Genomic DNA, 15,006 nt, shown 5'->3' on the forward strand with positions numbered 1-15,006 from the left:
GTTTCTGAACAATTTCCTATCAAGTCAGCCAATGAAACGAATGGTTCTGTTAATATCGAGGTGGACAAACCACATGAAGGGTGTCTAATAAGAACAACGCTGAAGAATTCCAAAATGGAAGGAGAATCATGCATCTATTCTAAGGATAATGTATTGATGGCGAAACTAACATTTGTGGATGGAGTAGCGACAGGACCGTGTTCCATTTATAATAATGGTTATTTGTTCTTTTCTGGCTATTTTGAAAATGGTTATCGCGAAGGGAGAGGAAAAGAATATGATAGAAATAGAAACCTGATATCAGATGGATATTATTCGAAAGGCAAGAAAATGAATAGTGAACCATCGAAAGAAATGGGAAAGGGCTATCGGAAAGAATATGATGACAATGGTGTATTGATTCGAATTTGTCAAAGAGATAATTTCGGAAAGTATAATGGGTTTTGTTATACTTATAAGAATGGCAATTTGGATCAATTGAGTTACTGGGAGAATGGATGTGAAAGTTTATACCATGGTTATTTCCAGTTATATGATGAGGTTAATAAGAAATGGTTTAAAGGCAATTTTGAAAATGGTTATCGCGAAGGGAGAGGAAGAGAATATGACAGAAATGGAAACCTAATATCAGATGGAATTTATTCGAAAGGTACAAAACAAGTAGATATTACATTAAATGAAATAGGTAAAGGCTATTGGAAAGAATATGATGACAGTGGTGTATTGATTCGTATTTGTCAAAAAGATGATTTCGGAAAGTATAATGGAATTTGTTATTCATTTAACTCAGGAAAGATAAGTCGTGTAAGTTTGTGGAAAGAAGGGAAAGAAATAGAATTGCTGAAGCAATTCAGCGATGATATCATGACGGAGTATAAGAATGGTAACAAAGTATATGAAGGCGGATTTTTAGATTCTCTGGAATTACAATATCCCAGAAATGGAAATGGAGTAGAATATGGAAAAGATGGGAAAACAAGGATTTTTCAAGGAAACTACAAATTCGATAAACGTCATGGCAGAGGATCTAAATTCCAGAATGGTTTGGCAACTAAGGAAAGAAAGTGGACATTGGGTAAAAGATCACCTACTTTCTGGTGTATTGAAGCATTCATAATAATTTATGTACTTCTAATGGTTATTGGTTATATAGTTGATGTCGCTATTGGAGTTTCATTCCTGATATTATTGGTAATACTGATAGTAATCCGATGGATACACTACAAGAGAAGTGATAATACAAAAGGGAAAAGACATGATTTGGATTTCGTAAGTGCTATGGTTTATACATGGTCAATAAATCGTAATGGAAATAATAAACTGGGTAAAAACGAAAGAAGACAGTCCTATAGAAAGACTCTTTATGGAATACACCTAATACTAATTTGTGTGTTGGGATTATTAATAGTATTTGGTGTAATTGGTACAATAGTGCAAAATATTTATATAACACCCTATATACATCTGTTTCAAACTGCATTTGTGGTTGAATCAAATAAATACAATGAAGTAAGATATATAAGATTACGATACCGACCATTATTGAAAACAATAATAATAAAGAATAATTGTTTTACAAAAGCAAGAACATTTAGTATAAATGGGTTACAATCATTGACTACATTATCAATCGGATCGAATTCATTTACTCAACATACTAATGATAATGGAGAAGATATTGATAAATCGAAATCATTCCACATATTGAATTGCAAATCATTAGAATCAATTGAAATCGATCGATATAGTTTTAGTGATTTTGGAGGTCAATTTGAATTGAATGGTTTACCCGAATTACAATCATTGATAATCGGATCAAATTCGACTGATTCCTATAATTTCTATTCATCATCATCATTTGAAATCGAAAGTATTATATTGATATATTGAAATTGTTAATATTCTAGATTTACCCAAATTATCAATACTATCAATTGGTAATGAAGCATTCGGAAATTCAACAATATTCCATTTATCCAATTTGAATTCAATACAATCATTGAATATCGGAAACAACAAATTCAATCAAGTCTCAACATTTATGATTGAAGGATTCTCATCATTGACTACATTATCAATCGGATCGAATTCATTTACTCAGAAAAAGAATGATTATGGCAATGATATTGATAAATCGAAATCATTCCATATATTGAATTGTGCTAAATTAGAATCAATTGAAATCGGAGAATATAGTTTTAGTGATTTTGGTGGCGACTTTGAATTGAATGATTTACCCGAATTACAATCATTGATAATCGGATCAAATTCGACTGATTCCTATAATTTCTATTCATCATCATCATTTGAAATCGAAAGTATTATATTGATATATTGAAATTGTTAATATTCTAGATTTACCCAAATTATCAATACTATCAATTGGTAATGAAGCATTCGGAAATTCAACAATATTCCATTTATCCAATTTGAATTCAATACAATCATTGAATATCGGAAACAACAAATTCAATCAAGTCTCAACATTTATGATTGAAGGATTCTCATCATTGACTACATTATCAATCGGATCAAATTCATTTACTCAGAAAAAGAATGATAATAAAGAAGATATTGATAAATCGAAATCATTCCACATATTGAATTGTGCTAAATTAGAATCAATTGAAATCGGAGAATATAGTTTCAGGGATTTTGGTGGCGACTTTGAATTGAAGAATCTACCACTATTACAATCCATTCAATTTGGCTCAATTGGAAATTGGTCATACAATTTCTTAAGTAGTTCCTTTGTGATTCAAGGTATTGATATGATATTGAATATTTGAATGCATAGATCTTCCAAATCTACAATCCATTACATTGGGTGATTTTGTATTCGCTGAATCCTTCTCAACAATAATTGAAAGTATTGAATGAATTCGAATGAAATGATGTAGATCTTCCATCATTACAATCCTTTCAACTCGGTATGTTTGCACTTTATGGAAAAGATGATAATTCAACTTCATTGACAATGCGAAGTAATAATGAATTGATTGGTTATGATTTGTTTTGTAGATCTTCCAAATCTAACATCACTCACTGCTAACTGGGCTAATTTCCAATATCCTCGTGTAGTGACATTGGAAAGTATTTCTGAATATTGAATATTGATAGTATTTAGATATTCCAAATCTTCAAAATGTCAACCTACCTGGTTATCCATTCTGGTTTGTTCGATCGAGATCAATTTCGAGTATAGTTTGATTGATTTGATTTGATTCATAGATGTTTCTTCCATTCTCGCTGATCTTGTCCCGATTCATGTGTAAATCTATTAATATGATCAGTGATTCGTCATTGTTTAGGAACATTTCCATTGATTGATTGATTGTTTGTTTGTTTCAAACCGATTCTTGATCACAATTCATGATTCTATAATTATCAAAATATCAATCCTGCCTGATTATTATGATGTTCTTCTTTACCATTTTAACAATGATACTGAATTAGGATTGTTGATTCAATTATTCAATCAGCCATCCAAAGCAAAGTGAATCAAATATGATTATATGAATGAATATAGAATAGAATAGAATAGATTGAATGAATGAGATCCTTGTTACTGATTTACAGATCATTGGTTGTGAGTAGTGTATTGAGATTGTCAATCAATTCTTAGATAAGATGTCATTCATTCATTCATTCATTTGATCGTATAATCATTCAAATATCCCATTGCAATTCACATTATTGGTCCACTTTATACAGATTTAACGATATTTCCTTGTCAACAATCCATCATTCATTCTTATGGTACAAAATATACATAATCACAGTATGGACTCAATTCAAATCGATGTTTGTAGGATTACTCATTCATTCATTCATTTGTTTTCATTTCGGTGTTGAATTGCTGAAATCGAATCGAATCCAACTCCAATATCACAACCAATCACATTCCCATTCATTTCGATTCTCTCTCATTCACTCTTCATTATCATAATCACGTATTACATTCATAATAAATAACTAATACATATCATTGAATGGATTAAGATCTTAAGCAATGAATACTATTTCTTCTATTCTTTTCTTTTCTTCTTTCTTTGATCCATTCATGGTACAAACCATCTCCATGCTATGCAATCTTTGTACATCCAACTCATATTCATTCAATAGATTGTGACCAATTACACAAATCATTCCAGTACTATTCTATTCACATATAGCATACAATCTGTGATAATATCTATGAATCATTCAGTTCCAACCACTATATACCAATCATTGTGCATTCCAACTAACAATAACGGAATTTACTACAAACTCCAATCATTCATTCATCGATTGGTTATTCCAGTACTAAATGTCAACAGTATTGTTTCTGTTACTCAGAATTAGTTATTTTATGAAAATGGATTTAACAGAATCAAACATTGTGTTAAACCAATGAAATGACAGAATCGTGTTTGTCTGGATTTTGTTTGTTTTGAAGCAAAACTATGCATGATCTATGTAATTCGTTTCAGGATGTGCTAAAACAGATCCCTGTGAAATATCAACATTTCAGCCATTGTTCGTCACAATTTGTGAAAATGACTCTATTTCCATTGCTACTTCATACATATGTTATTTTCTACTATTCTATTACATTCTAGTATTGTTGTTGTTTTCATTCATATTGGCCATTTCTGATTATTCCACATTTACCTATCTTATTTTCACAGTATTCTATTTCATGGAGTATACTAATAAGCCAAAATATACAATCAATCACAAATACACATTATTCTATCTTCCCATACAGAACAATAACGATGATGATAATGATGATGACAAAACATCAACTATTCACAATCAATACTATTGAGAATAACTATTGTGAAGACTCTTGTTTGTTAATACTGCTCATTCCTTCTCTCAGCTTATAACACGAACTAGCAACATTATTAGTTGTCACATTTAGAATGTGAATTCAATATGGGCTTTGATACAATTCATATCACACAATATGCACCAAAATGAAACACCACTATGCATATCTGAATATGCTAGTATTGATCAATTGTATGTTCAATATGACTGCTGATTAACAGCAAATGATTATCGATATTTAGAAGAAATAAGAATCACTATTATAATGACTACTGATGATGGTTATACGTTATTAATTGTAACAACAATACATGATCCTGGTTATAGTATTGCAAGATTATCCAACTTTGTGTGAATAGATTGAATAGGCATTATGAAACTGTAAGAAACATTATCCATTCACATCAAAAATCAGTTGTTTCGACTTATAGAGTTTTATCAAATGTTGATACTTGGATTGCCAATGATTATTCTCCAAATCAAGTGTTTCTTCTCACTATTTCTAAATCTGAAGAAGACATTGTTACTATGAATTCGGATAATCATAGAGTGTCATTTCGGAATACTTATTATCCTCGTGAATCAATCGTTTTTTGGTAACGAAATGTGTGCTTTAATCAAGTGACTCTAACATTTCAAATTGAAAATGATACAGAAATAGAACAATATCGTTTATCATAAGGGAAATATACTATAGATAAGACAGGTAATGATACAAAAAACAATGTAATCGGCGTGATACACGATTATCAAGCCCCACAATACATGTTCAAGTCTTTCCGTACATCTGCCATTCATATTAATTTAAGATATCTTAATAGTGCATCTATAGAAGTGATTCTATTTGTGATAATCCATTATTTCCTTTTTAACAAGGATCAAGTATTCGTAGTATTGATTTGATTTAGTATTTGATCGATATTTACACATCAAAATGATAACTTGAGCAACACCTATATATTTATCAAATGATATTTCGAATGGATTTGGTATATCTGAATTCCTGAGTTCTGTAAAAATAGTTGTAGGGATGAGAACGGTTTATCAAGAATCGTTCAAGAAGTCTCAACTTGTGAATTCATAGAAAGAAAAAATACTATCATCATTTAATACCAACAATCTATTCATTAATCACATAGTTACAATCTAATAGAAGTAAGTGGAACTGGAGAAAAAGCAAGAAAATAGTAGTCTTGGAAGCAGGCTTCTTAGGCAAATACTTTCTGTCTCTCTTGACCATGAAGAGAATGCCGAGAACCAGCAGAACCACACCGATGATGATCAGAACAATTCCGATCAAGAAGTACAGATCCAACTTATCCTCGATACAATACGAAGTCGGAATTGCCCACGAAGCCGTAGCCTTGTCCTCGTTCAACACGCACGTTCGCTCGCTCACTCCCTTGTAGCCAGAGATCTGCGTGCAATCGTACGAATAGCTCTCGCTCGCGGCGGTTCGCGGGAAATCGGCCATCGCCGGGCAGTGAGGCACCTCCACAGTGAGGAAGATCGTCACGTTGGCGCTGCCAGCAGAGTTGCTCGCAGTCACCACGAACTCCGTGCGATTCAAAGCCGTCGCCGAGGTTCCATAGATAGCACCCGAATCCGAGGCAATGCCCATTCCCTCAGGCAGATCCGGGGAGATCATGAACGACTCCACCGTTCCGTTGTACATAGCGCTCAATCCCTCGTAGTTCACATTGGTGGTAACCACAATCTCCTTCTCCTTGTAATCCAGATTGGTCGGCAAGTCCAGCACGCACTCGTCCATCTTCAGAATCGACAGTTCGCCATTGCTGCAAGTACGATACGCCACACCGTGGTAGTTCTCGGGGCAGGGCTCTTCGTAGCGCTCTCCGTCAGCCAGCGAGATTCCCTCCACTCCCGAGCAGCCAATCGGCGTGACCGTGATGGTCACGGTCGCCTGGGCGGAGCCCGCGTCGTTGCTCGCAGTCACAGTGAAGGTGTAGGTGTCCGCCTCCTTGATCGATCCGGCGATCACTCCGTTGTCCAGCAGCTGCAGACCACTGGGGAGCGAGGGGCACGAGAACACGTCCACCTTGTTCGACACAGAGGGCTCGATGCGGATCGCTTCCAGCGACTCGCGGCTCATCGAAGCGGGCGAATAGGAGAAGCTGGAAGGAGCCAGCAGCGTGCATCCCTCATAGTTGATGGGCTGGAACACGCCATTGACACACTCACGCGTCGCCATGCCCGAATAACCTTCAGGACACACAGCAGCCTCCGAGGTCGCTCCGTTCATCACAGCAGGGAACTCGTCCAGAGCCTCGCAGCCATTATCTTCCACCGTGATGCTGATCGTCACCGACTTGGATTCCGCGCTGTTGGTTCCGGTAATCTCATAATCGGCAGCAGGCGAAGGCACAGTGGGCGTACCCGAGATGGTTCCGTCCTCACCCAGCACCAGACCCTCCGGCAGATCCTTGTTGCATGAGATCGAAGGGAACGCTCCGTCCGTCAGCAGCGAGATCGGGGTCAGTTCCTGGTTCGTCTTCAGCACGATCGAGTTCACTCCGTAGGTGAAGAAACCGCTCAGACGCGGCGTGCAGTGCTCCAGACTGGGCTCCTCGAACTCGCCTCCCATGCAGCGAGCCATCGCGTAACCCGTGTAGTACTCAGGACACACAGCCACCGAGTACTCGCCGTGGTTCGTGGCCAGATACTCAGCCGTGGCCTCGCAGTTCACAACGATCGAGGTGAGAGAAATCTCGGTCTGCAGCGATCCAGCCGAGTTGGTCGCTGTGATGGTGTACTTGTTTCCAGTCTGCGTGCTCTGCAAAGCTCCGGAAATCACTCCAGTGGTGGGATCGAGCGTCAGATCGGCAGGCAGCTCGGGAGCCACGCTGTAGGACTCGACCGATCCGCTGACCGTGGGCTCGAAGGACTGCTCCTTCTGGTAGATGATGGTCACTTGGTTGTCAATGCCGTAGACCACAGCGATGGGAGGCAGCAGCGTGCACTGGTTGTCCTCTTCCTCCTCCAGCTGGTTGCCCGTCGGCGTCGACACGCAGTTACGATAGATGAAGCCAGTGTATCCAGTGGGGCAGGAAATGAACGCCTTGCTGCCCACGTACGCGCTCGAATAGTTGTCCTGCGAGGCGCAAATCTCAGCAGCCTTGGTGTTTCCGAAGTAGACCTCGGCCATTTCGATACCCTGCAGATTGGACTTGTAGGCCTCCAGCTTGTACATGTTGTAAGCTACCGTGTTCGTTTCTTTTTCTATAAAGTGTTCATCGGTGTCTCTAGTTCCTTGTGTAGATTCAATGTCTTGCGTCGATCTACGATCGTTCCACTATCCTGTTCTCGGAAATCGGGTTCGCCATAGAAAGCACATATATCAACAGTGAATGGAATTGCCATTTATGCCTACAAAGTGAAAAGAAAATCACAGCTATCTTCATTAAGCCATTGAAACCTTGTGTAATGAACATATCCTTGATCGTGTTGTACGTATTTTGCAGATATTGCTCGAATTGTTGATCTACATTGACAGCAAACCGTTTGATCTCGTTTTTCATGTAGTCCAAATAATCTGAAGTTAGCTCCTTACTATTAGCTATTTGTATGAAGAAACTCATCAGTTCGGGGTCTTCATTTCGATCACGATAAGCCCTGAAGAGACGTGAGAATCCAAGGTCATTTGCAAATTGAGCGAAATTAGGAATGTCGAAATTGCGAGCAAGCAAACTTGAGAAAGCAATGAAATCTTCGCGAGTATCATCGCGTTCCCAACCTTCGTTATGGTCATACTTTCTATTTTCAGATCCTATAATCAAGGCATCAGCACGATTCACCTGATCGATTGCTTGAGGTGTGATTCTTTGAGTATTTACACTTTCAGGTTGACGACCGTGCAGTAAAATCACAGGTTGAATTTGTGGCTGATTCCGGAAATATTCATATAATTGCCAAATGGCATCCATGAAATTTTGGATTCCTCTCACATTCTGCTCATACAATTGTTAATGTAACTTAATCCGGGACAGCTGAGTATCAGCAAGTTGATTACTCATTGTAGTAATCAGCCGACCAGTTTGAGCATGCCCATCAATAACTGCATTATCAACATTTGTTATCAGGTTAGCCGTCTGAGTCTGATTGTCAGCAAGTTGGCTACCCAAAGCGTCCGTGTCATCTAATAGTTGTTTCCTAGTTGCCTTTCCCTTTTCTTCAACAACTTTACCAAGAGTTTTTAGTATTATATTCATAAGCACTATTCTATTAGAAATACCTCTAAACAAAGGTGCGAATCGATTGATTCAACCAACCGTTTGTTAATTGCCTTATACTATTATAGCAACTCAGCAGATACACATTTCTGGATGAAGCTGTTTCGCTCTAGCCAATGTTGCAAGAAATGATTGTACTGCTTGGCCATAAACTCTGTCAAGTCATCGATTCGCATTTCACTTTGTGTTGGAATCAATGCTTGGATATCAGCAATTGCAGGAGGATCAGGATTATCTTCAATTCCTTTTAGAGGAGCTTCGACTTGTTGCAAATATCTATTACTTTCCTCAATCACAGACTTCTGCTGATTTACCAAGTTACCAATATTCTGGATCAAGCTGTCGTATTCTGTCGCATTACTTGTTGCCACTTCAGCATATTTAGCACTTAACAATTTGATTCCTTGGTTCGTATTTGTCAATTTAGAATTATCGTTTGCCAACAAGTTCAACATCATAGGATAGCCATTCTTCTCATCTTCCAGGAAATTGATTTGTTCTGCTACTTTGTTGATTGCTCCATAAATGTTTCCAAGATTCACCTGGATATCGAAGCTGTTCATCACACTTATCACTTCATTCAATTTGTTGATAATGGACGTCACATTCATCTCTTGAAGAATCTCCTGAATTACATTCGCAGGTTGTTGTTCGGGTTTGACCATCCATCGTCCACGTTCAACACGACCTCCAGATACCAAATCCTTGTATCCCTGACTACCTCGTTTCGCAGAGTGTGTCACACCTTTAACATATACTGTACTATTGTCGTCATTCCATAATAGATATGTTCGATCTGGATCACCATATTCTGTCACATCTTCTCGCAAACCTGCAAAATCATTGATAATCGTTGCATTATGTTGAGTAAATGTGTTGATACTATCTCCCATTCGCTGAGCTGCATTCGATATGGTTTCAGCAGCATTCTTCATTTCGTTGATGCTGACTCCAAGATCACCAGGGATATTCACGATTTTTGCATCGCCAACCTGTGCTCTCTGGTAGCGGATGCGATAGGGCGATACTGGTTCATATCCAAATGGATTATCAAAGATAGCTCGTTTCTCCATGTCAGACAACTTGTGATTCACAGACTGAACAATGATCTTGTTGAATTGTTTGTCAATTTTAGCATTGTAGACCACATTGTCCTCGAATGAGTACAACAGCACGTTCTCATTATCAATTCGCTGCATTTGATATCCACGCATGTCCGAGACGGATACACGACGACGTTCAGCAGGTGAGAGATTCATGTATGAATCAAACAAGGTTCGCTTCTGTCGCCATTGTTCGCTCCTCATTCGTTGTTGATTGAATTCACTTTCAACGACTTTATCGAAATATCGATTCAACATTTTGTCCATCATGTTTCTCGATTTCACTTTGTGTGGTTTGAATCGAATGATTGGAATTGTAGCAACGTATTCATCCATTTACTATGGGAGGAACAATGTGGGGCGACTTTGCCGTCTCCCCTACTTTACTTTGTCTCTTTCGAATAACAAGATATCGTGAATGAGATGTACACATTCGAATTCAATGAGATTGGACGGTCATTCGCGTCCGTCAGTACCCAATCAATGTAGTCCAGGTTCGATTGTTCAATCACATCGATCGATAGGTTGTCCCAGGTGATCATGTTGTTCAGTCCCATCGATACATGAATCAGGTTATCGATCAACGGACTCTTCAGACCGAATGTTTGAGCATTGATACTACTGTAGACTCGGATCACACTCATGCCATTCGTGATGTCGTAGGGTTCACTCGCTACCATTCCTGCCTCAACAACACCTTCCAACTTGAGGATAATCGTGTAATCAGGTGCGCCACTAAGGTCAACAGCGGTCGCCACATCACTATTCAGGTATGCTCGGTTGACATCGTCTACCTGGATGGAATCGGCTATCGCACGGCATTACTCGGTAATCGAGTAGTAGCCAGGACCGACGTTGTAGACCATTTCAAACCCTGACAGCATTTGAACCTTCACAACATTCATTGCACGAATGTTCCAGAGAGACGTCGTATCGATCTTGCACGTAATCGAAGTGACCTTGTACACAAGGTCACGAGGCATGATCACCGTGTTGAACGTTTCATGGTATCGTTCGTTGTTCTTCGGAATTACTGTATTGTGGTTAATCACACTCACCGGTAGTGCACGATTATGACTCATTTATTGTGTAGAACATGGAAGTGAATGCACACCGTAATCGGTATTGGTAAGGCAATCGTCGCACCAGTCTTATCGGTCAACGAGAATGACCATTTGCGACTTTTGGGTACCACGACGTTCATGTGTGCATTCTCCGTAAACTCCTCGTTCAATACAACCAACGGAGACTGTCGTCGTTCTTGCATGTTGTTCACTCGATCAAGGACAAGGCAGGTGCCAGGCGATTCTCCTTTCATAGTCACTCTGTCGATCACCATGTCGCTTTTGATGAGATTGTTACTTGTGAATTCATGTTCGTACGTTCGAGCAATGTTGAACACTAGATTCATTTATTATTTCCTCCTGAAACGGTGAATCCGATTAGCAGGTACACGTTCCCAATGAACGATAGCGGGTCACCATTTTCGTCCTTCAATTCGTACACGATGCGATCAAGCAATTCAGAACATGGTACCAACATGCGATTCTTGTAGAAGTAGTTCTTGTACAGGCTGTCTATCGGGACATTCGCAAGCAGAGGTATCGTCTTGCTTTTCACGATGTTGCAATACAGCTGTATGTTCGATAGACCGTTCGTGATATCGACAGGATACTCGGCAACCAATGGACCATAGTTGGCATAGTACACACCATCGTCGAAAGGGATACGCCATGTATGCGATTGCGATCCTGAAGCGGGAATGATCGTGCCAAGGTTGCCACTCAACGAGAACACGTAGTCTGCGTGAATGTAGTACCCATCTGACTCAGCTTTCCATCGTATGTTCAGTGCAGCCGAGTCAAAACATTGATTCATGTGCCATATCATGTCAGCCTGTATCAATCGTGATGGTATGGTCCACGTGTGCTTCACTGTGTCATCCGTGTACGTAATATCAGTCTCGGGGGAAGCACTGCTTCCCCCTTCGTCCAGTGTCATCATTCCGTACGGGAAGCGAATCGTCGTGTTAGCCGTGTACGACTCAGATTGTTCCCAGTCAACGAAGGTAGCCAATGATGGAACAACAACTTCATCATTCCCCACATACGTAACACGTGTCGGTTGTATGAATTCGATCGACACAGCACGATCGGAATACGTACTACCTTTGATCATATTCGTCACATTCAGACCATCGATGTTTGCCATCGCAAACTCGTAAGGCGATGCCAACTCGGGCATTCTGATGTAGCAATTGCGATAAAACTCGAAATAACAAGACAGATACACACCACCTGGTTCAGCGTATGGTCCGGGTATAATCTTGAAACATGGATTATCACAAAACAATATGAATCGTGGTTCTGTACCATTTCAACATCCCATTCGTACTCGACCACCATTATCTGCAATGACATATACCAAGTACCCTCCGAGAGATGCATCTACATATATCTTATTGATCACATTAGCGATCATATTCACGATATCAATAGCGCTATAATGACCTCGTTGGATTGTGAGAGGTCTTTCGCCATATCCACGTATTCCAAGTATAAAATTCGTCGTATCGATAAACACTCTCGTGTGATATACACTATCCTTGGAATACCAAGGTCCGATCGAAGAACCATTCGATGACACCAAGTCACCTGTATTTTCCGATGTGATATGCAATTCCAATTCTGGTGCATAGTCCTTCGCAGTCCATGACATGCTTTCTCTATTGTCATTCACCGTCCACGCAATCGCATTCTGGTGAGATGGAGGTAGTTCCATAGCACTCGCATATCGAGCATTGAGCTCATTAAAACATGTGGTTGTAAGAGTATTCATCTTGATCGGGGTAGACGTATCGTCCGTTATGTAGAATTCACCACTATCGAGTACTGAACCATCAGCTAAACGCATCGTGTATGTCGCGAGAGGCTTTAGCAGGAACCGATTATCATTCGTACGCATTTTCCAGTCATACGCAATGAAGGTGTTTGATCCTATATACGCATGACCACCAATACCTTGATCATTCGTCATATCAGGTGATGAATCGCTTTCAGGGTTGAACGAAGCTTCCACAGGTCGTTCGATGCACAGGTTCTGCACAGATGGAGACAGCTTGAACCATGGAGTCCAACCAAAACCATCGATCGTCGTGTCAACACTGGATCGATCGAAATACCATCCGTCTGCTTGGGCATTGAAGCGAACATGATCATCCTCGATCGTCATGGATGTGAGTGGAAGCACTTTCACCATCTCAGCACCGACAGCCTCGATGAACTCGGTAAACGTGTAGTAACCGACAGGCAATGTCAACATGTGCGATTCCCTGTCATCAGTAACAACCACGTGATTACACGAGGACGACAAGTAGTAGCGCTTCGGGTTATCCACTCCTTTCACCAAGATGTCCGATTCGAATCCGAGGATCGATTTGATCTCTGGTGCATTCGTGAAATCAATCATGTAGAAGTGATTCACCGTGATGTGGAACGCATTTTCACCGCTATACAGCAATTCGAACAGGGCATCACTAGCATTCAGTTTTGCAATGATCGTTTCGATGTCGTATGCACCGCGTGGTATCGCGATCTCTTGAATCGTAGCGCCAGCATTGATTAGCACCACTTGGTCAGTCGGCACGTTGTGCAACACGAAGTCCGTATACAACGACACAGACGAGATGTAGAACTGATCGAATGACAGAGGATTGTCCAGCTTCACTTCCTTCTTGGTAGTATTACCGAACACTTCGATCATTGAGAACTGGTTTGCAGAGGTAATCGATGAAGGCACTTCATCATACACGTCCTCAATCGTCAACTGGAGTTCGAATTCGCCGTTCAGTCGCATCATCTTGCCATCCATATCGCGGAACACGAATATCAATTGATCAAACCGAGTGATCATTGGAATGCACACGTCTTCCACAGTTCGCACGTAATCAGCCGTTGGATCGTCAATGATCATCGTGGTGAGCAGGTTGTTGTTCTGGTTGGCAATCTTCAGATCCGATGATCGCACGATCGTCGAGTAGACCTGGATCACTTGGCGATTTCGCGTGATATCAATCACGTTCGATCCACTGAACGAAGCAGGTAGAATGACCGTTCGTCCATCTAAACCGAGGATCTCACGAATGTCAGGTGCATCTGTGAAGTCAATGGTGTGAGGAGACTGAATCCAGATACAACCGAACGACGAGGCATTCGTGGATATGGAGAATGTAGTATCGGTCATGGTATTGAGCAAGGCAATGATCTCACTGATCGTGTATTAACCAGCAGGGATCGTCACAGTCTCATTATTGCTGTTAGTAATCACATTCGTCGTGTCCACATTGTTGAACATCGAACCATTATGATGAAACAGGACAGTCATGGAAGTGATGTAAGGATTCTTGTACTTGTAGGGGTTGATCCATGTGAATGAGCCGTTGGTAGGTGAGCCTTGAATAAGCATGGAGTAGTGCATGGTCTTTCTCTCTTTACAATTATATAAAGGGCAGACAATGACCACATTGGTAGAAAATAGTCGAAAAGGTTTTCGCGCTTTATGTGCCATGGTACTCGATGTGGGCAATGGGTAGCAATGGTCAAAAAGGCAGCCAGGTAGAAAAAAGGAGGTCAGGAATAAAAATGGCAGAAAAAGGGTCGAAAAAATTATCGCGCTTTATGCGCCATTTCCCTACTACTTGAAATGATGATATTTCACAGGGATCTGTTTTAGCACATCCTGAAACGAATTACATAGATCATGCATAGTTTTGCTCCAAAACAAACAAAATCCAGACAAACACGATTCTGTCATTTCATTGGTTTAACACAATG

General features: G+C 40.0%; 1 protein-coding gene across 1 annotated transcript; it reads right to left on the reverse strand.

Annotated features, from left to right (window-relative positions):
* Positions 1-5,941: 5,941 nt before the first annotated feature.
* On the reverse strand, positions 5,942-7,987 carry GSBLH_T00001768001 (uncharacterized protein; the record flags this gene model as incomplete). Its single annotated transcript, XM_013040227.1, has 1 exon — positions 5,942-7,987. The coding sequence occupies one exon, from the start codon at positions 7,985-7,987 to the stop codon at positions 5,942-5,944; it is 2,046 nt and encodes a 681-aa protein (XP_012895681.1).
* Between the last annotated feature and the right edge of the window lie 7,019 nt (positions 7,988-15,006).

The sequence above is a fragment of the Blastocystis hominis genome (assembly GCF_000151665.1).
Source record: "Blastocystis hominis, Singapore isolate B (sub-type 7) whole genome shotgun sequence assembly, scaffold_13".
NCBI lineage: Eukaryota > Bigyra > Opalinata > Blastocystidae > Blastocystis > Blastocystis hominis.